Source organism: Eschscholzia californica, unplaced genomic scaffold (genome assembly GCF_041429995.1).
Source record: "Eschscholzia californica isolate CP2 unplaced genomic scaffold, dmEscCali1.0.p SCAF_6, whole genome shotgun sequence".
NCBI lineage: Eukaryota > Viridiplantae > Streptophyta > Magnoliopsida > Ranunculales > Papaveraceae > Eschscholzia > Eschscholzia californica.
In genome coordinates, this window is record NW_028238483.1 from 24,216,896 (window position 1) to 24,238,012 (window position 21,117).

General features: G+C 35.7%; 2 protein-coding genes across 3 annotated transcripts; both read left to right on the top strand.

Annotated features, from left to right (window-relative positions):
• Nucleotides 1-2,307: 2,307 nt before the first annotated feature.
• LOC147532749 (protein MEI2-like 4) lies at nt 2,308-11,016 on the top strand. 2 transcript variants are annotated; one of them, XM_086646687.1, is made up of 15 exons: nt 2,308-2,734; nt 3,489-3,687; nt 3,856-3,901; nt 5,205-5,546; nt 6,129-6,520; nt 6,620-6,778; nt 6,875-6,991; nt 7,089-7,240; nt 7,800-7,897; nt 7,990-8,412; nt 8,763-9,405; nt 9,653-9,737; nt 9,841-9,909; nt 10,031-10,210; nt 10,314-11,016. In XM_086646687.1, exons 2-15 carry the CDS (start codon nt 3,610-3,612, stop codon nt 10,470-10,472), a joined length of 2,943 nt encoding a protein of 980 aa, XP_086502813.1. In that variant the 5' UTR covers nt 2,308-2,734; nt 3,489-3,609; the 3' UTR covers nt 10,473-11,016. The 2 variants fall into 2 exon arrangements, with proteins under 2 accessions (XP_086502813.1, XP_086502814.1); XM_086646688.1 differs by having other exon boundaries at nt 7,089-7,237.
• A 5,115-nt stretch (nt 11,017-16,131) lies between these two features.
• Nucleotides 16,132-18,246, top strand: LOC147532750 (uncharacterized). Its single transcript, XM_086648311.1, has 2 exons — nt 16,132-16,734; nt 17,678-18,246. Exons 1-2 carry the CDS (start codon nt 16,395-16,397, stop codon nt 18,070-18,072), a joined length of 735 nt encoding a protein of 244 aa, XP_086504437.1. The 5' UTR covers nt 16,132-16,394; the 3' UTR covers nt 18,073-18,246.
• The last annotated feature ends 2,871 nt before the right edge of the window (nt 18,247-21,117 follow it).

Genomic DNA, 21,117 nt, shown 5'->3' on the forward strand with positions numbered 1-21,117 from the left:
AAACCTATAAATCCATCTTTGGTGTTGTTTAGCAATTTCACAAAAAATAAATGGTTGTGTCTAGCAAATAGCTTTATGAAGCAATTATGCAGCTTCGTTTAGCATTTGTCAATCTAATTAATGACACACTTCAAACATAAATTATATTTTTGAAATCTTAAATTTGTATTGTTGGATAAAGGTTCTACGGGTTTCAGTTTGTGTTGTCCAATTTAAGCAGTAGGTGCTCATCAAAAGCAATTGCGGGTAAAATTATACATACATGGAGATGGTGTTCCTGCTAGGGTGGTAACTCAGATGACAAACATGGAGTTTGACGAACGAAGAAGATGAAGATACACATGGTGGCGCCAAGAGGGTTCATTGAGGAGTAAAAAGGGGGTTAACGAATTGATTTTCACTATTCCTTGGTGTTTGTTTACTTAAATTAATTTTGAATGTTTAGCCCTTTAATGCATTCAAAAGAACTGTCCGTGCCCTATGGGCACGGGTTACACCCTCGTAAACTATATTTTTGAAATCTTAAATTTGTATTGTTGGATAAGAAGTTGAATTTTAACTTATTTATAGATAAAATGATATAAGTCTAAAATGATATACTTGGTCAATCACTATGGCAGGTACATGTCAAAAAGGTATTAATCAGTCTTGATCATTTGAAAAATATATGACTGAAATGAGAAAGAAGTGCGGATGACAATGGAACTTGAAAAAGTAATGACTTAGATGTGACGATGTGCATAGAGGAGTAAAACCTACTTTCGAAAATCAACCGTTAGAGATCATATTAACTGTGAATACTTTGAATTTTGTCTCTACTTGTGTTTAATGTCTGTAATATGTGGTGAGTATGAGTATTTCACATCTCTTACGTATCTTTGTACTTCCGTGTTGAATCAATGAATAATGGAGGTTTTCTTTTAAAAGATAAGATAATTGCAAATGTACATTAGGTTTACGTAGACTCAACCTTCTAATTAACTACTTGCTATATACACCATACAAAAGTCGTACAAATTTGAATAAATTATTAATGACCACATTAATGTGTGACTTTGGATGAAATTCCTTTAAGCAAAGGGTATGTTATTTCAAAAATTAAACAATTATCTATGTTGAGTCCATAAACTTATGTTACATTTTTTTTTTGATGAAAACCGACTACAATTTACATTAGTCGTTACGAGACATTGATACATCATGAAGATGTGATGAGCACGATAACTGTCTAATTTGCTCCATAATGAAAGAGGCCTAAAGCCCGACAATACTAAAGAGACCTAAAATCGGAAAATATGAAAGAGGCTTAAAGCCCGACAAATTTATTATAATATTTATTGTAGATATTGTCTAAATTACACGAGATAAATTTTGATGGCAAACTGCTTCCACCGAGACTCGATCTTATGACCTCATAGACTTATGAGGGATGTCCAACCGTTACACTTAAGAGTGGTGGACTAAACTTATGTTATATTAGTTTAAGTCTTCCATCATGTTTAGGGGGCATTTGCTCTCTAATTTAACTTCATTTCTTGTATCTCGATAGCCATTTTAGACCTTTACTAAAGTTAATTTCTAAAGAAAAGTAAAATATAAGATTACCAAATCATTTTATTTTTTGTCCATCAGCCTTTCGTGCAATGGTTTTTTTTTTTTTTTAAGTGAAAAGAAGATACCATATATCAAATTGTTTTCATTACAAATTGTCCACCAGTCATTCGTGCAATGGTTGGACACCCCTCTTAAATCCATAAAGTCGTCGGATCAAGTTTCGGTGGAAGCAGTTTGCCATCAAAATTTATCCTATATAATTTAGGCTATAGATAATGTAATAATTTGTCGGGTTTTAGACCTCTTTCATTCTTGATTTACATTAAACGTTTATCGTGCTTATTACATTTTCATGATGTATTAATGCCTTGTAACGACCAACGGATATCGTAGTCGAATTTCAAAAAAAAAAATCATTTTATTTGGTACATCAAATTTACAACCGTTACAAACTATTTGGGCTGTTTTTTTTTTTTTTTTATGAGATTATTTGTGCTCCTCTTATTGATTTATCCTTCTAGTCGCCGTTAATAATATAATTTAACTTGTTAAGATGTTTTTCCCCGATTATCTAGAAGGTTGGTAAGAATGTAAAAGAGCAGGCCTTGTTTCTACAACTGCCGATTATCCACACAAATGCTCCTATTCTCATTCCGTCTTTTCGGAACCATCCAACTTTCTCTCTCTTCTTTCTTTGTTCTTTCTTCTTTTTTTCTCAACTTCTCTCATTCTTACCGATTTTCCTTTGGGTAGAGAGAGAAATCAAAAGCGAGGCCGGAACTCCACCGGGAAAACGCTCGTTCCTTGCCGGAAACTTCAGTGATTTTCTTTAAAAAGCTCTGAAAGTCCGGCAGGGATCCGAGTAAAAGCTATAAAGAGTTATTTATGTATAAAATACTATGTATTATTAGCTTTGGTTCGCTTTCTACATATATTTGGTGATCTAACTTGTAATGGTGGGGAAAAGAAGAGAAGGTATCAAAGCTTTGATGTTGTTACACGGCACAGATTCCTAGATCTCTCCCTTCAATTACCTTGCCTTATGCCGTAATCTATTCTATTTCTCTCTCTCTCTTAATCCTTATCGTTTAAATTGCCTCTTGCTTTCTCTCTCAATTTGAAGGAATTGAAAGACATCTTTAGAGAGAGAAAGAGAAGAACGAACGTGACAACGATTTTGGTGAGTCTTTTCTTGTAATTTGCTCTGTTTTTATGTTTTATTGATATGATCCTTCTTGTTTGTCGCTTAAAAGGTGGTTCCTTTAGGTCTTGACGGGATCTGATGTTAGAATTGTTGTTTTTCGACTGAGATTTCAGGCGATCCTCCTTTTTTGTATAGGTTGCAGGCGATCCTCCTTTTTTGTATAGGTTTCAGGCGATCCTTCTTCATTTTTTTTCCCTTTCTCATTTGATTATAGGCATTTTTAGTTGATCTCTCCCTAAACTCTTCCACTAAGAACTCAATTTCGGAAATTCGAACTGATTTACAAGATGAGGAAATTCGAACTGATTCACGAGATGAAGAAATTCGAACTCAAGGTGAAGAAATTCGAACTGATTTACGAGATGAGGAATTTCAATCTGATTTACGAAATGAGGAAATTCAAACTGATTTTTCGAAATGAGGAAATTCAAACTGATTTTTCGAAATGAGGAAATTCTTTGCTTCTAGACTTCGTATTCTTATTGTTCTTCTACTTTCCTTTAACATCTTTTCCTAATTTGAACTCTTCATTATTGGATCGCCTGGTTGTAATGCTATTCATTATGTACTTTCCTTTCTTTCCATGTTACTCTAATATTTTTTCCTAGTTGAGATCATTGAATTTGACTGAATTTTCTCAGCTTAAGTTACATATCTCTTGGATTCATTTTTGTTTTTGTATTTATTCAATCTCTTTCTAATGCTTTTGAGTTTTCATGTAATCTTGCAGAATTACTGTTTTGTGACGAAGAATTTGGGAACAACAGACAGGAAGAATTATTAGTAGATCTTTTATGAGTGAGGAATTGATGTTCTTTGAACTTTAGGTTTCGTGGTGTCCCAGTTGCAGCATGCCATTTGAAGTAATGAATCAAAGTAGTTTGTCTCCGTCATCATACTTCTACGAAGAACTCCCTTTTCCTGCCGAGGTATGCATGGCCTAATGGATTAACTGATTTGGAATGTATTTATGCCATATATTTTCTTAGGATTTTGTTTATTTGGCAATAAAGCTTCGGCTTTATTCGCTCTTTGTTGTATCTACCAATGACTTATTTCAATTGTGTTTTTTTTTTTAAATTCATTTTATTTGACAGAGGCAAGTTGGATTCTGGAAGACTGATACCATGGCTGGTCACCAAGGTGAATCTCTTTTATACCTCATTCTTGAGGCTTCAGTTATTTTAATCCATGCTAGAAGTGTTTTTGTGAGATCTTATACAGCTGAAGCTGTGAAGATTTGAGGACAGATTGGCTGTCTATTGATCTTTAGGTTAATAGTTTTTCTTTTGGCATTTGGTAAAATGCCATTTGGCAACCAGGCTTTGGACATGTGGGTTATGAGTGCATGAAACTGTCTATGTATTTTGCCTTCTCGAAGAAGATGAAACTGTCTCTGTAGATAATAAATCATCTCCTTTTTGTGAGATTTTTGTTAATAATTATTTTTGTGAAGATTCTATTACAATTAAGATACTACAGGGAGAATTTCACAATAGAAAGACCCGTTTTGTTTATTTGTTACAAAAGCAATAACAGCATGCACAATTGGGAAGTAAGCGTTGTTGTGGACAAGTTGCTCGTCGTATTGCCGAATTGCATGGGGAACTAATAATGGTGTGTCTGACTTTGGCAGACATCAAAGAAGTCTAAATTCCTCCCTTGGCTAATTCAGTTATTCTAAAAGAAGCCAGGGCCATTGGGATTTGGGACATCTCGTCCATGTTCACGAACTGATCTTAATGGTTAAAGCAAATGCAATTTGAAATTCACTTATGTTTTGTGGTCAATTTATGTGTTGCACCTTATGGGAGGTTTTGTTATCACCAAAGCCTGTAAGTAGGCACTGAACAGACCCTTTCTGGACCCATTTTGTCAATTTGTGAATGTGTATGGCTTGATTAGTATGGTCTTAACGGGAAATCTGATATTGTTTGAGTGCCACTACTTATAAATAATACGTTTTAAAAATTTGAGACCCCTGGAAGAAGGGTGTTAGCAAATCCCTTCTTAATCGTGTTAAATAGGCATACTGTATTTTTTAGTTATGCTGCGATATTTGAAATGGGTCAATGTACTCCTTTCAAAATCTGGTAATTGAATAGTTTTGCCATCTTAGTCAGTTGAGTCACTTTTTCACATTCGCACATGTGCAGAAAATTAATGTGACTATACATTGGGAAAGGCTTAATTTTCATTCTAGCTGGTATCATTAATTTGGATCCTATATCAAGAGTTACATTTTAATAATTGGAAGGCTTGGAAATGTCTATGCTGGTTGAAATTATGGTTCTTGTGTTTCTTTACAGCCTCGTTTCTGTCATTAATTTTGATTTGCATTCTCTCTTTTGCTTTCAGTTACCGTTTATACATGTACAACTTTCTTTCATGGCACAATATGGAACCTCTTAAGTCTTAACTTCTTCACAATTTCCTTTTTCTCCAGGAATAGGAAAGGATGGGATGTCAATAATACCGGGCAGCAAGTCAATTCCATCATTGGCACCAGAAACTTTTGTATCCGTAGGAAGTCAGTCAGAAGAGTATGGGGAATTTTCTCAGCAATTTCTTGTGAGAAACCAGAACAGCAGGCTTACCTCAGAGCGAAATGTGGTGGGAGCAGAGAGAACAAACGATATGACACCTTCATGGAGAACTATAAACAACAAATCAAACATGTTTGTGCAGCCAACCTCTTATGCCTTAGATGGTAACAAGGTTGATACAGGGGTTCAATATGAAGATGGTTTATTCTCAAGTTCATTGTCCGAAATATTTAACAAGAACGGTAAGTCCTCATCTTTTGTCAATGATAAATATTTTCTTCTATACCAACTGTTATATTTAGTATCTTGTGTAGCTTTCAGGTGTTCTGGACAGGTATGTCACTGGGTGTCACATTATCTTGTATACAATCATACACCCAGAAAAATAGTACCCGGTGAAGAATGGGTATTAATCGAAACACGAGTCTAGCACAGGTCACAAATACCATAAAGGCGTATTCGATCAATTTCGCCTTGTCATAGCCTCAGAGGTCACAATTGCAGGCTTGCGGATATTATTGACACAAACATATGTGATGCTTTTTTTCAGGATTATGACTCGCTTATATATTTCAAATGTTGCAGCATTTGCAGAATGCACGTAAATGACCAGATATTAAAATAAATTCTATTTCTATTTAGACTCTTAAGATCTAAATTGCCTTTGTGATAGTTTGAATCTTATAACTGCATTGGTTCCTTCAATCAGCTGATGGTCTTTCAATAAACTTTTTGTGAAAACTGCCAGAACCAATTAACAATTGCATTTATCATGCTGATCTATTTTTCCAGTTTTGGTACTAAACATAGGTGTCATTTCGCAGTGAGATTATCATCAAATGATGTTCCTTTTGGCCACTCCGTGGATGCCAAGGCCACTCACTATGAGGAAGAGGAGCCTTTTGAATCCCTTGAAGAGATTGAAGCCCAAACTATTGGTAACCTACTTCCTGATGATGATGACTTGTTATCTGGAATGATATACGACACCGATTATATGGCGAAGTCCAATAGCTTGGACGAAATAGAAGATTTTGATCTGTTTAGCAGTGGTGGAGGGATGGAACTTGAAGGAGAGGACATTTTGGGTTCTCAACAAGGACTGAACGCTGCACTAGTTGGGGAACACCCTTATGGTGAACATCCTTCTAGAACACTTTTTGTGAGAAATATTAATAGCAATATTGAAGATGCCGAACTGAAGATACTTTTTGAGGTAGTAATTGATTCACCAACTTTCTTTCTCTTTGATATTTATGTCTATCCTCATCATTAGTCATGCTTCCATCTTATGCATTTTGGTTTTATATCCTAGCAATATGGAGATATCCGAACTCTTTACACTGCCTGCAAGCATCGGGGCTTTGTTATGATTTCTTACTATGATATACGGGCGGCACGCAATGCAATGAAAGCACTTCAAAACAAGCCATTGAGACGCAGGAAGCTTGACATACACTTCTCAATTCCGAAGGTATGCTCCTACATATATTCTGCTGTGGCATATATATATATATATACAACCTTGCAAGTGCTTTTCTGATACGTGGTTGATTTTGAGCTATGTTAGGATAATCCGTCAGAGAAGGACTTTAACCAGGGCACCCTTGTTGTATTCAATCTTGATTTTTCTGTCTCAAATGACGATCTTCGACAAATTTTCGGTGTGTACGGAGAAATTAAGGAGGTTGGTTTGTTAACTTTCTTTATTATAAGCATAGAACTACATCTGAAAGTATTTCTGAAATATTGTTGATTACATTATTGTTGATTTATGGTTGCAGATCCGTGAAACTCCACACAAGCGGCATCACAAATTCATTGAATTTTATGATGTCAGAGCAGCAGAAGCTGCTCTTCGTGCATTGAACAAGAGTGATATTGCAGGGAAACGGATCAAATTGGAACCAAGCCGCCCAGGGGGCGCGAGACGGTGGTATTCTGAACTCATGCCTCTTTTCCTTTTTTTTCCAAGGCATAATTCATGACTTAAATATTCAAATTTATGACATGATTGTATATTCTACACCTAACAAGGGTTAGAAGAAAATACAAGTTAAGTTGTGGACAAACCCATTTGTATGCTCCCTACCTCAACCTGCATTTCTTCACCTTTGCTGCCATGGATGGAACTTGAATGCACTATCACGTTCCTTTTCCACTTTTTTTGATAAATGGGTCAGCGGTCGGTAATTTGTCTTTTAAGAAGGTTCAAACTCGTCCGGTATGAAAACCTCACTGAGTTTGACTTAGAGTATAATTTTTTCTGAGATAGGCTCTCTTTGTTCTTTTTTAATATTCTCAAATATTTACTATTTAGATCCTAGATCATTTTATTCTCAACTCCTCACTCATGATGACTGTTATGTGCGTGATACTATTTCTTGCATGCCTGTTATAATCCACTTATGTTCTGCAGGGATACACATTTAAAATCTAATTCACAAACAATGTTGTTCACTGTATATTGAGTACTTTTTTCCCTTTTGTTTCAGTTTTATGCAGCAAGTTTGTTCGGAGTTGGAACAAGAGGAATTCGATGTTTTTCAGCAACAAGGAAGCCCTCCCAATAACTCACCATCAGGGTGCTTTGGTATTACTCATTACTGCAGCGAAAATAACCTAAGCTTTAGTATGTAAATTCTTGCAATATTTTTGTTCTTACTATGCATTTCTGATTACCAGTGTCACTTGGGCCGATCACCTCTAGTTGCATTGAGAATGGAGTTGTCCAGGGTTCGCAGTCTGCCATACGAGCGCCTGTCAGTCAATATGTTGAAAATGGATATCATCATGGATTATCTTCCAGTGTTCCTCAAAACTTATCCTCTCCAGTCCGGGTTTCTTCAATTGGCAATCAATCTGCCCTTGGCGAGCCTAGCCCTTCTCTGGGTCAAATGGAGTTCGGTTTTCGACCAATGCCAAGGTTCCATCCCCAGTCGCTGCCAGAGTATCACGATGGTTTAGCAAATGGTGCTTCTTACAACTCTCCAAGCACCATGGCGGCTATGGCAGCAAATGTCAATCCCCTAACATCGGAAGAGCTAGATAACAGGCACATTCTCAGAGTCGGTTCAAATCCACATTCAATTGATCTTAATGAAGGCAGTAAGTACTACTCACTAAAACAATGAAATTACTGCAGTTATCTTCTGTTCTTCAAGTTTGCTGCTGAAGAGTATATTTTCCTGTATATTTTATTGCGGATGATCGTATGTTTAAGTGTCTAACTTCTAATAACATATCACATAGTTTCACTCAGATGCATGCAGTAATACTTTAGAGTGCATTGGACTGAAAAGTACAATGAAATGCCAACATGTATAGTTTCATCATATTATTTTAGTGAAAACTATAGGTGGACCTCGAACCTCGAACTTCATTGCCTTCATACCTGACGTGATTTGGAGCTTTCCTTTGTTAACTTCATTAGAGCTACAACTTTTCTCTTTTTGCAGTGTTTGGTTCTGCTGGAAATGGAAACCGCACTCTTCAAGGACATCAGTATTTGTGGGGCAACTCGAACTCTTACGGTTCTCTTTCTCCAAACCCCATGATGTGGCCAAACTCACCGTCATTTGTGAATGGAGTTCATCCTCATCCTTCTCAAATGCATGGACTTCCCAGAGCACCATCTCATATGACAAATGCAGTTCTACCACCTATGCACCATCATCATGTGGGATCTGCCCCAACAATTAATCCCTCTCTTTGGAACAGACGGCCTGCTTATGCAGGGGAGTCTCCTGATGCATCTGGTTTCCACCCTGGTTCACTTGGTAACATTGGATTTGCGGGTACACATCATCTGTCAGAACTTGGTTCTCACAACATCTTTCCTCATGTTGGTGGGAATCGTATGGACCCAACTGTAAATTTTGGTCATTCGCCACAGCAGAGGTGCCATATGTTCCCAGGCCGAAGCCCAATGATCCATTCACCAAGTTCGTTTGATTCTCCCAATGACCGGGTTAGGAGCCGTAGAAATGAAGCGAACTCAAATCAGCCTGACAACAAGAGACTTTACGAACTTGATATTGACCGCATTGTGCATGGGGAAGATACTAGAACAACTCTTATGATAAAGAACATCCCTAACAAGTACGTAGGCGAATTTTACTTCCACCTTCTTAATCTAGTTTCACTTTTATATAATTTGGGTTTTCATAATTTGTTTATTTTTAACCTCGTTACTGGGAGACCTTTTGTCCTATTTACCAAAGATGCCTTGTTGAGTGTATGTCATCCCTTTTGGAGATGCATCTTAAATGATATTTCAGTCGGTGATGTGATATAGTTGTTTTCTTCTCTCCTTGCCCCATTTTCATTAATTTGATGGTAAATATAGGTACACGTCGAAGATGCTTTTGGCTGCGATAGATGAACGTCATCGGGGGACTTATGATTTCATCTATTTGCCAATTGATTTCAAGGCAAGTTTTTACCCCCGAAAGAAACCTTTTATTTACTGCATCGCCTTATTTCTTGTCTATATGTATCATTTTATTGACTTGCCTTTGGGTATATTGCGTTCAGAACAAATGCAACGTGGGTTATGCATTCATCAACATGATTGACCCAATCCAGATTGTTCCATTCTATCAGGTATACTACACATGTATATCTGTTAGATCTTATCAAACTCTCATATATTTCTGTTATGGACTTTTTCTATAAATATAGAGAAATATAAAAAAGAAATCAAATACTTATTAATATATTTCAGGCATTCAATGGTAAGAAATGGGAGAAGTTCAACAGTGAGAAGGTTGCATCACTGGCTTATGCTCGCATCCAGGGGAAAGCTGCTCTCATTGCCCATTTTCAGAATTCGAGCTTGATGAACGAGGATAAGCGATGCCGTCCTATTCTCTTTCATTCTGAGGGTCCTAACGCGGGTGATCAGGTAGGAATGAATACTTCTAAGTAACATTTTTCTTTCCTCTCCCTCTTTTTCCATTCATTCGAGTTAAGTAGAGATCTGTAGTCTAAGACATTTTACTATGCAGGAGCCTTTCCCAATGGGGGTTAATATTCGATCAAGACCTGGGAAAAACCGAACCAACAGCAATGAGGATAACCATCAGGCAAGCTCACCAACTTCTGCAGATGGGGAAGAATTCAACAGGACAGGCTCTTCATCAGGTTCGACAAAGGATTCAGAGTGACAAGATCTGTCTTCTTTTCCCTTAATGAAGCACTAACCTTAGAAAACTAAAACTTGAGTAATGGTGCATCGCTTTGTTATTGTTTTTTCGCATTCTCTAAAAAATTTTGGGACTTGGGATGGTCGGGAGAGTTCCTCCATTAATGTGAATTAAAAAAATTGTAATACTAAGGTTGACATTGAGATATAGAGAAGGTTCCGTCCTCAACGAGCTTCGAGATTTCAGTCGATAACTTGCTATGAAGGACGGAGAGGAGTTTCCGAGGAGAGGGATGTGGGTGGTCTATTTCGCTGTCGCGTCAAGGAGTCTTCTCTAGTTTTGTTTTTTTTTTTTTTTTTTCATAATATTTTTTGGTCTTTTTGTTTAATGTTCATAGGGGTTGGAAGTTGGAACCCATTGTTGGGTTCTGTTTTTGGGTAAATGGGTGGTATAATTGCTGAGGTACATTTGGAGAGAGACAGATACTCTAATATCAACTGTTTTAGTTTTTGTTGTTCATCGTTTTGTAACTGATATTACTGAATTAGAAACTGGTTCTCAAGAATCTAAGTCTTAAACTCTGCATTTCACTGGTGGATTTATAACTACTCTTTAATGTCATATGTTTCACTATTTCAGTAGTGGCTGTACGGTAATGGCGGTGTTCACTTTTGGGTAGTGTTTGTTTTGTAATGGCCGAGGTGTTCACTTTTGGGTAGTGTTTGTTTTTTCGGTAGCATTTGTTAAACCCGGTTGATTGACTAATTCATAATAATTCTAGGTCTGATTTGGGTCTACATTTTAGATTCACACAAGTTAAATTCCCAGATCATTTTGGGTCTATGGAACACTATAAATACCAATCCAAGGTAACAATTTGAGTTACCCAAATAATCTAGAAATAAGATCTTGATTTCTAGATTTTTTTTTTGTTCAAGCTTTGAATTGTAGATTGATTTGTTAGATTATATTGATGGATACCCCTACCAGAAAAATCACATGCTAATGAGTTATAGAGGTAAGATAGAGATAGATATACAGATAGATGTATAGACATAGCCATAGAGAGATAGGTTAAGTTGCTGGACACATTAAATAAATAAAAGGGAGTCAGAACAAGTTCATTAATTTAGGAGCACATGGATGTGGGGGAACATAAGCTACAGAAGTTTGGGAGTGAAAGCAGTGTTTGGCTGCAAGTTGTTCCTCCCAGTCGCATAGAGAACTATAAGAAGCTTCAGAAAAGTCAAAAAGGGGAAGGAAGCAAGTCAGTCTATGTAAAATAGACAAATAGAGAGAGAGAGAGAGAGAGGAGGAAAGATTGATGTATTAAGAAGTAATGATAAAAGTCAACTGAGATCCATGATTCCATATAGGCTCAACCAGCTATTGTTAAAATTCATAACTCCACCTTCAACTTGTCTTAGGTCTTTCTTTACGTCTAAAATTTATGTATGTAAAAAACACGTGCGAGATTTTTGTGAGTTTGCGAAAAACGTGTGTAATCTTGTATATGTGCGAAACACATGTTTGAGCTATTTTCGAAATAATTTTTTCAAGATTGGGGAATTATTCGGAGAATGACACGCTGGTGGGATGTATTTTATTATTAATGTGTCAGTTTTGGTTAGAATTTTAAAAAAGTAAAGACTAATTAAAGTTTCAAAAAATTAAAAGTAATGTGCGTTTAATTTTATGTACATCATGTGTGTTTAATTTTGATGACTTACAAACTACCTATATCATGTATTTTACAGGATTTCGGGAACGGAACCCTCGTTTTTTGTAGAAATTTTCCAAACAACAATAGAACAAAAGATGAAACTTTAAGAGCTTGAGATTTATTTGATAAATGTTATGGACCTTCTATTTAGGGAGAGTTTGGTGGCGAGCTCTGATTTTTTGTAGAAATTTTCGAAACAATTAATAAAATAAAAATGTAACTTTAAGAGATTGAAATTTAGGAACTATCTAAAAAGATTAAAAGGAATAGTTAAGCATTCTGTAATTGTTTTTGCAACCTTTTCAAATCAATTCAAAAAATAATTTGCAAACCTCTTGCAAGGCACTCTCAAACTCTTTGCAGGGGACCGCAACTAAGTTTCAAGCTAATACATACTACATAATTAACATATGTGAGAACAAAGTATCATAAATCACCTTCCATATCACATACATTCATCAAAATATTCACAACAAAAAACAAATTCGACGTCTTTTATCGACTTAAACTTACAATATTTATCATTTGAAAAGATTAAAAGATTGAAATTTAGGAACTATCTAAAAAGATTAAAAGAAACAGTTAAGCATTCTGTAATTGTTTTTGCAACCTTTTCAAATCAATTCAAAAAATAATTTGCAAACCTCTTGCAAGGCACTCTCAAACTCTTTGCAGGGGATCGCAACTAAGTTGCAAGCTAATACATACTACATAATTAACATATGTGAGAACAAAGTATCATAAATCACCTTCCATATCACATACATTCATCAAAATATTCACAACAAAAAACAAATTCGACGTCTTTTATCGACTTAAACTAACAATATTTATCATTTGAAATCACTTGAGCAACTATCTTTCCTCAAAGTTTTTTCATCTTTTGTGGTTCAACCTCCATTTTTTGAATATCCTCGCCTTTTGTCATATCCAAAATGAATTGACATATGCATAAAGCACAACTAACTCTGCAAAGAAAAGGACAAGTTATTTAGCTGATGCAAAATTCAAAAAACATTTTACAACTGAGATGCAAAACACTTTAGATGAGCTGTAAAGCAACGCAAGCTATTCTGAAGGCACTGCAAGCTGTTTCAAGACACTACAAGTTGTTTGCAAGAAATCGCAAGTTGTTCGAAAGACACTGCAAGCTGTTCGCAAGGCCCTACAAGTTGTTCGCAAGGCACTGCAAACTCATTTAAGTATTTCGTCGAGCAGGTCTTATGCTTCATCTGAACGACCTTATTTCAGCAAAACATCAAGAAAGGTACTATAAATATAAGTTGTTTTGTTACGAAGATTTGATTTCCTTACACAAATTAGCTTCAGATATAACATCATCAAACAGAAATAACAGTGAGAGTGCCTTGAGTTCTTAAGTTCGTTTGTTCGATCAGTTTGAGGAGAATCAATCAATCGCTTTATAGAGAATCAATATTTGACAATGAGAATCAATATTTTTGTAGTTTTCCCGTTCAAATTTAGAGAGTGAGAAAGAAACGTATTAGGTTTTAGAGGGAGACCGTGTAGGTTGAGAGAGGGATTTTTTTTTGAAAATTAAAACAATATGTTTCTTTGACTAAGAAGGACAATTATGTCTTTTCACCATGTTAGTGATTTGCATAATGCCACAACGAGTTGAAACCTATAAAATTTTGATGAGTAATTTTTAACTAAAACAAAAGCTTTTTAGGGAGATATGACCAAATTTCCCTACTTTTTTTTTTTTTTTTTTTTTGAAACGGTACACTGAGAGGGAGCTCAGACTCGAAACACAAAGAGAAAGAATACAAAAACTCTAACTTCTTAAATATGATCTACCCGATCTATCATCTTCAATGATATTCATTAGTTCTGATGGAAACTCCGATAAAGAAATTTCTAGCAAAGGTAGGTCAGTCTGCCAACTAGCTAGATAATCAGCCGCCCTATTCGCCTCTCTATAAGTATGTTCGATGTTAAAGTATTCAAAAGACTCCTTGAGTTGAGAAATACTTCTCCATATTCTCCAACAGTGCCATGGAGGGTGAGAATTTGTAGAATTGAAGTACGAAACTATCGTCTTTGAGTCCGATCTCACCTGAATTCGTCGTTCATTCATCGAGCATGTTAATTTCAGCCCTGCTTCAATGCCTTGCAGCTCATGCAACGTGATCGTCCCCGGAGTTACCACCCCCGCAACTGCACCTCTAACATTACCCCGATGGTCTCTGATCAAAGCTCCAAAACCTGCCCTATCCGTTCGTAAGGAGCCATCTGCATTAATCATCATAAATCCCGGCATCGGCGGCTCCCATTTGCATATAATGCTATTGGACTGAGTATATGAGGCCGATATGCCAACCCTGTCAAAGAACCCCCTATTTTCTATAGTGTCTTCCACAACCAAATTCATACAAGTTGCTTTCATTCTCACTTCATTTTTTATGCTCCATGTGAGTACTTCAATAATTTTAGATTTACCTCTGAATATTCTAGCATTTCTTTCGCCCCATATGTGATAGAAATATGCTCCAAGTATGATCTTCTTGATAGCATTCGTCTTTGACGATCCTCCCCAATTTTTTGTATACCAGTCGATCTCATCCTCCCACGTGTTGAGAGTTGGTTTCTGAATTCCCATATATTCTAAAAGTCGTTGCCATATTGCCAAAGAGTAAGGGCACCTGAAAAAGAGATGAAAGTCGTCCTCCGTCGCACTATTACAAAGCACACAACTAGTATCGATATTCACCCCCCATCGTGCAAGTTTAGCCTTTGTTTTCAACCTTCTAAAAAGTGTAAGCCATCCTAGCATAGCATGTCGAGGAATGGCATCTTTAAACCATATCAGATGAGCCCAATTAAGGGGATTTGACCTCGACCTCAGTGCATTATATGTATCCTTCATAGTGTATACCCCATCACGGTTGCATTTCCAAATCAACTTGTCTCTTTCATTGACATCAATATGGACATCTTTGAGGAGATTTGATATTTCACCCAAGCTGTTATGGAGGTGTGTTGATATATGCCATTCACCATCCCTTATGCATGAGCTGACCTTTGCATTAAAATTGAGGATGTGGTCTTCAGATAATGAGGTAGGAAATAGGCTAGTTAGTCTTCCCAACGGGTGCCAATCATCATTCCAGAAATTGGTTTCCTCTCCATCACCCACCATATGAAATAGTTGCTCCTTTGCCATTTCCCTAGCTGCTAAAATATTTCTCCAACACCATGATGCGTCTTGAGGGATTTGAAGAGCCCAAAAGTCACGTCCTTTTATGAGATTATTCCTAACCCACTGTGCCCATAAAGTTTGTTTGTCGCTTATGATATTCCAAATATATCGCATTGTAGCTGCTTTGTTTGTACATTGAATATCACGGACATCCAATCCTCCTTCCTTGAAGGGCATACAAATTTGATGCCAAGCTACCATTGCCTGCTTTGATGCTACATCTTGCCCAGACCATAGAAATTTAATAAATATGGACTCTATTTCATGATGAACTCGGCTAGGTAAATTTCCCTACTTTTATTACTTATTCTAAGTATTCATTTTTGAATGTGGGGAACCTACTTCACTAACGTTGACGACGTGTACAAGAATTTTTCTTTGTTTATGTTTCTAAATTGTAAGTTCAACAAAAAAAAAATGTTTCTAAATTGTAAACATTTATAAAAATATTAAGTGAATCCTAGTAACTAATAAACTAATTAATGATTTGTGGAAAATCTTGAAATGTGGTAACACTCATTATTGATAATTTTTAACAATCAAATATTCAATTATAATGTTTATTGATTAATTCTGAATATAAAATATTATGGGCTTAAAGTGTAGCTTAAGGCAATTATTGGGAATACCTTTTGTTTTTTTTTTTTTTGTTGAAAGGGAATACCTTTTGTTTGAATTGCAATAAGTTGCAACACTGGTTAAAATTTAACTAAAGTAGTACTTACAATAAAGATGGTAGAACCAAATAGTGGTTGAGAACTAAGTATAGAGCCAACCCTAATTTTCCTTCTCTCTCACTCTCCTAGCCTAGCTTCCCAAAAGAAAACTTGATCTTCATATATATGATTACTTCATCTTCACAAGCTATCTTCATCATCAAGATCTGTGTCTGTAAGCTGCCCCCCTCCCAAGATCTATTTTCTCTAACTTGTTGATCATCAACTTCTACTTGTCTAAAATAATATTTGATCATTTAATAGTACTATCACCAAAAACTATGGTATCGGCCGATAAAGTTAGTGGAGAAAAAAGGGACATGAGGCATGGAAAGAGACCTCTTTCTTCCCAAGATCAGAAAGTAGAAGAAAACGAGGAAGACATAATCTCCTCATTATTCCCTACTTTTGGGTCATCGATTCGTTCTAAACAAGATATGTCTGCCATGGTTACTGCTCTTTCTCAAGTCATCTGCAACACTACTGCTGCTGCTGCTACTAGTAGTGCTCGTGGTCTACATTCAGCTCATTACGGTGATCGTATACAACAAAATCATCATCTCGTACACGCTCACCATTCACAAGCACCACTGACAATGACAAGGCATTCAGATCATGAAGGTAATATATATGTATACTGTGAGAATAGTCTCGCGTGGCAGAATGGGTATCTACCAATCACGAATATAATGTCGAGGTCTTTTCCACTTATTGCGTTTTGAGTTTGATGACCACAAACTTAACATATATAAATATTTTACTATTACGAAGAGGCCCCTTAGCTAGTTTATGAAACACACTGTTGTTGAGCGGTAACACGTATATTTTTCCACTAGAAAGATTAAAGTTATCCTAACCTCATCTGTTGCTAAATCAATCTGTACATAGGGAACAAGATGCATGCACTAAAATAAACTTGAGAAATTCTATTTGTCTTGGGATCTTCCATCTTGTGGAAGTAGTTCTATTATCAAGTACTAATTTTTTGTTTTCAACAAAAAAAAAAAGTACTAATTTTTATTTTTTTAGTGAAGATGATGTATTAGGTGATAATGGAAATAATAGTTTTAAAAATCTAAATACGAGAAACCCGTAAAAATATGTTAGTAATTTTTATCTTATGCATGTTTTGCTCATACAAGTAATGTTCTTTGGGTATGTAACAAAGTTTTGTAGATTTGGAAGTGCATAAGAGGGTGGACTATTAGAGCCAATGTTATAGTATATCATATACTGTGTTATATGATGAGAATATCATGTATATGGCTAGTAATTTTGTATCACAAAAATTCAATGTGACTAGTTAGTTAACTAGGGTGGAATTCAGTCTCCCTTGTCCCCTTGATTGGTGGAGATGAATGAGGGAGAAGTCATAAATGACCTACCTGCTAGCTAGTTTGGTTCAGTGTGGCTTGCTAGCTAGCTAAGTTTGATAGTTCCAATAACGTGCTATATATATATACTATATGAATTCATATACATGCATTTAATTTCGGAGCGGATCGCTATTTAATTAATAGAATATTGTGAACCTTTGAATGAATGTGGAAACCATTAAGGGCAGGGGGAAGGAACTACAGCGGATCAGCAAGACAGAGACCATCCCGGACACGGGCAGTCGAGATACGTGACCAACAGAGGGAGACCCTTGTCTCTCTAGGTACCTTCGACACGGCTGAGAGTGTAACAAGATTACGTCAACAGCCGCCATGCCTGACCACCCAACAACATTATTTCACCACTCCCACGGTTGCATCATATCATCAACAGGAAGATACCGCCTGCTTCCCGGATCTTCTTCACTACGCGCAACTACTTGCTGGGACAGACCACGATCTAGATCTACATAACAAAGAACCTCTTCTTCCATCGTCACCGACATCTTCTGTGTCATCCTCGCAACCACATTACCAATATGGGTACTGGAATTCTGATGGTAATAGTCAGCCTGGAATATAACGTACATGTACGGAAAAGTGCACGAGTCAGAGTGGCCATCAGTATGACCGACAACGACCACCCCTGTTTTTATTTTACCTTACCCCTGTCAATAATTGGTAATCGACAGACCTTTTAGTGATTGCATTGAAGTCTGATGACTGTTTTTATGAGCTCAAAAAAAAAATGTTTTTTCACTTCCCCCAGTCAATTCCTTCTTAATTGGCACAGTAAGTACTTCAATTCCCTTTAAGTAGATAAGCTAGTTTTTGAAGGTGCATATAGTCATTTCTTGCTCTTTTATACTGTAATCAACAATGATAGAGCCACCAAAATATGCCTTAAACTTTAAATATCTTCAAAGTACTTGCTCGGATTCAAATTAGAAAAATGCTTCGGAACAAAAAAAATCAAGCAGATACTGGGCATAAATCTTATGTGGCTTGCCATGATTTTTGCTTCTAATGATTATAATATATTAAACAAAGAATCACAGCAAACCGCGATTTTTCTTTTTCAATAGTATTACTCTTTATATTGTTTTTTCTTTATTTAATTTTGGTCTCTACACTCTTCTGCTAATGCTCCGCCAACTCCTGTGGGTTATAATCAAAATCAATATTCCAAATCAATACTAAGACTCCTAATGAGTCCTAACACATCGGTGACATCTCCAACTTTTTTATCTAAAGTTAGGGGCAGGGTTTATATGTTCCTTGTAAGTCTTCACGTAAGACTCCGTTGTCCAAACAGGATCATAGAAACAATCTTCTTCATCGTAATTTATACTTCTATAGTTTATGTGATGATTCTGTAAGAAATTCCATCAGTGCTGGTTTACTACAAGAAAAAAAAAACATATGTATTAGTTAAAAAAAATTATAATCAAATTTACATACATTAATAATGAAACATTTAATAAAAAACAAATGAGATGGATCATAAAGAACAGGTACGGATCAATAAATTATGTATAATGTATGGAAAAGTACAATTGTTTATTAGGTTAAGAGAAGTTTTATATGCTTGTCATGGCCACTGTTCTGGTAAAAAAAGGACGTGTAATGTTGGATAAATTTTTCATACTTTACGAACCTTTGATCATTAATACTATCATCTTACGTGAAATGTATGCAAATTGTATCAGAAAGTATGGTAATTTATCGTAACGTAACTGTAATTTTTATTCTGTTACAAGAATAAAAAAGGATAAACATCAAGATATTATTAGCAAATTTTATCAGAAAACATGGAAATTTATCGTAAAGTACCTGTACTTTATATTCTGTTATAGGAATAAGTGTGGATAATCACAAAGATCAAGAACTGTACGGACAGATGATTCTGATCTGCAAAAAAAACAAAAAAAGAAGAGGATTTAACGTAGATCTGAAGAAATATACAATGAACATTGGAAGGAGAAATAACATACTAACATTGAACAAATCATTAAATAAGAAATAAACATCAAAGATCTTAAAGAATTATGAAAGTTTTAGAGAGATAAAATATAAATCTTCCATTCGAAGGTAGTTAAGATTACAGCAAAACAGATTCAAAGTTATTGAAATGGAAAACAAGAAAAGAAAGACCTAAATCAAGATTTGATGTTTTCAACGATTCTATATGAATCTTTAACCTATAAAGCAATAAAGATAAGATTTTAAACCTGAATAACAATGGCTAGAATAAAGAGATAAACAGTATAAAACCTAAATAACAATGGAGGTTTTGATGAAAGCTCTTGATCGAATATTAAACAATGAAATTTTTAACAGCTGGTGGTGAGTTTAATTTATGTTTAATGAAGATTTCGTTTTTAGAGAGAGAGATGGAAAGTTACCGGATTTCAGTTAAGGAATATTATCAACATATTAGTTAGTTACAATTCAAACGTGATTGGAGAGAGAAAGTTGAGATAAAAATGGAAAAAATATCTTTAACAGTTTAGAATGTAAATCACGTTTTGATATTAAAGAAGGTTAATATAGACATTAAATCTTTAATATGTATTATATGGATTTGTGTTTTCTCTCTAGATGAGACCAAAAGGACTAGATATCCATTTAAATTATTATTTAGGTTTTGAAATCCTTTTTAGGATTATAGAGGACTATATCTCCTATTAGGACCCTAGTTTTGGTCTATAAACTCAAAAATTATTTAAGGAAAGTCTTTTGAAATCTGTAGGAGCCCAAGATTTTCACCCTTTGACTTCAGTCAATTCCTTTTGACTGGAAAGTCTATAGGCACAAGAAACGCATTGATTAGCATATAAGGTGACCGCCATCCGCACCCTTTCTTCCCTCCAAAAACTAGGTGGATTGTCTATTTGTATAGGATTGTTTTTGGGCATAAAGAAAAGTCTCATAACATAAGACTTTGTCAATCAAGATTGATTAAGAGGACGTATTTAATTTTGACCCATAAATAAATCTGATTTTCAACCCTAAATTTTCATCTTCCCATCACTTCACCCCACAATTTCCTACCACCACAACTTCCAACCACCGACTACCGTCGCCATCCACCACCACCATCTTTTATCACTATGTCTTCACTGTCTTGCCTGAAAAACATATCTCCTCTTCCCTCTCATTTCCCATCTGGTGACCACCACTAACTACTCCTTCCCACCATTAACTCAAATCCCAATTAAAAGAACCCTTATTCTCATCAATTACTCCAAAAGCTTCATGATTATCTTCAATCAATGGATTCTCCTTTCAAAATCAACAAGAAGATGAATTACATAAATGAGTTTTGTTTCTTCAATCGATTTTATCAGGTGGAGACCAAATGATAAACAATTATTCAATATCTCAAACCTGTGACTGTGATTTGATGGATATTTATGCATACCCTAAAGTGCGCCATCTTTCTTACATACACTTTTAGCAATCCAATATGGGTAGTCAACTGCTTCGTGACATAGTTTGGTGGTGTTTCTTATTGCTGACGTTTCGTTTCCAATCTGAGGGGTCGAAATTCAGGTAAAACCCCAAACAAATCATATGGAATAGAGTATTATGACATATAAAACATATTGGATGAAGAAACTCAAAA

Excerpts from the sequence above, each read along its gene's own strand:
- LOC147532749 (XM_086646687.1), top strand. The coding sequence starts at position 3,610 with ATGCCATTTGAAGTAATGAATCAAAGTAGTTTGTCTCCGTCATCATAC. Across the intron at positions 6,992-7,088 it reads TGTACGGAGAAATTAAGGAG|ATCCGTGAAACTCCACACAA; the intron begins GTTGGTTTGTTA and ends TTATGGTTGCAG. Across the intron at positions 9,738-9,840 it reads ATTTGCCAATTGATTTCAAG|AACAAATGCAACGTGGGTTA; the intron begins GCAAGTTTTTAC and ends TATTGCGTTCAG.
- LOC147532750 (XM_086648311.1), top strand. The coding sequence starts at position 16,395 with ATGGTATCGGCCGATAAAGTTAGTGGAGAAAAAAGGGACATGAGGCAT. Across the intron at positions 16,735-17,677 it reads AAGGCATTCAGATCATGAAG|GGGGAAGGAACTACAGCGGA; the intron begins GTAATATATATG and ends CATTAAGGGCAG.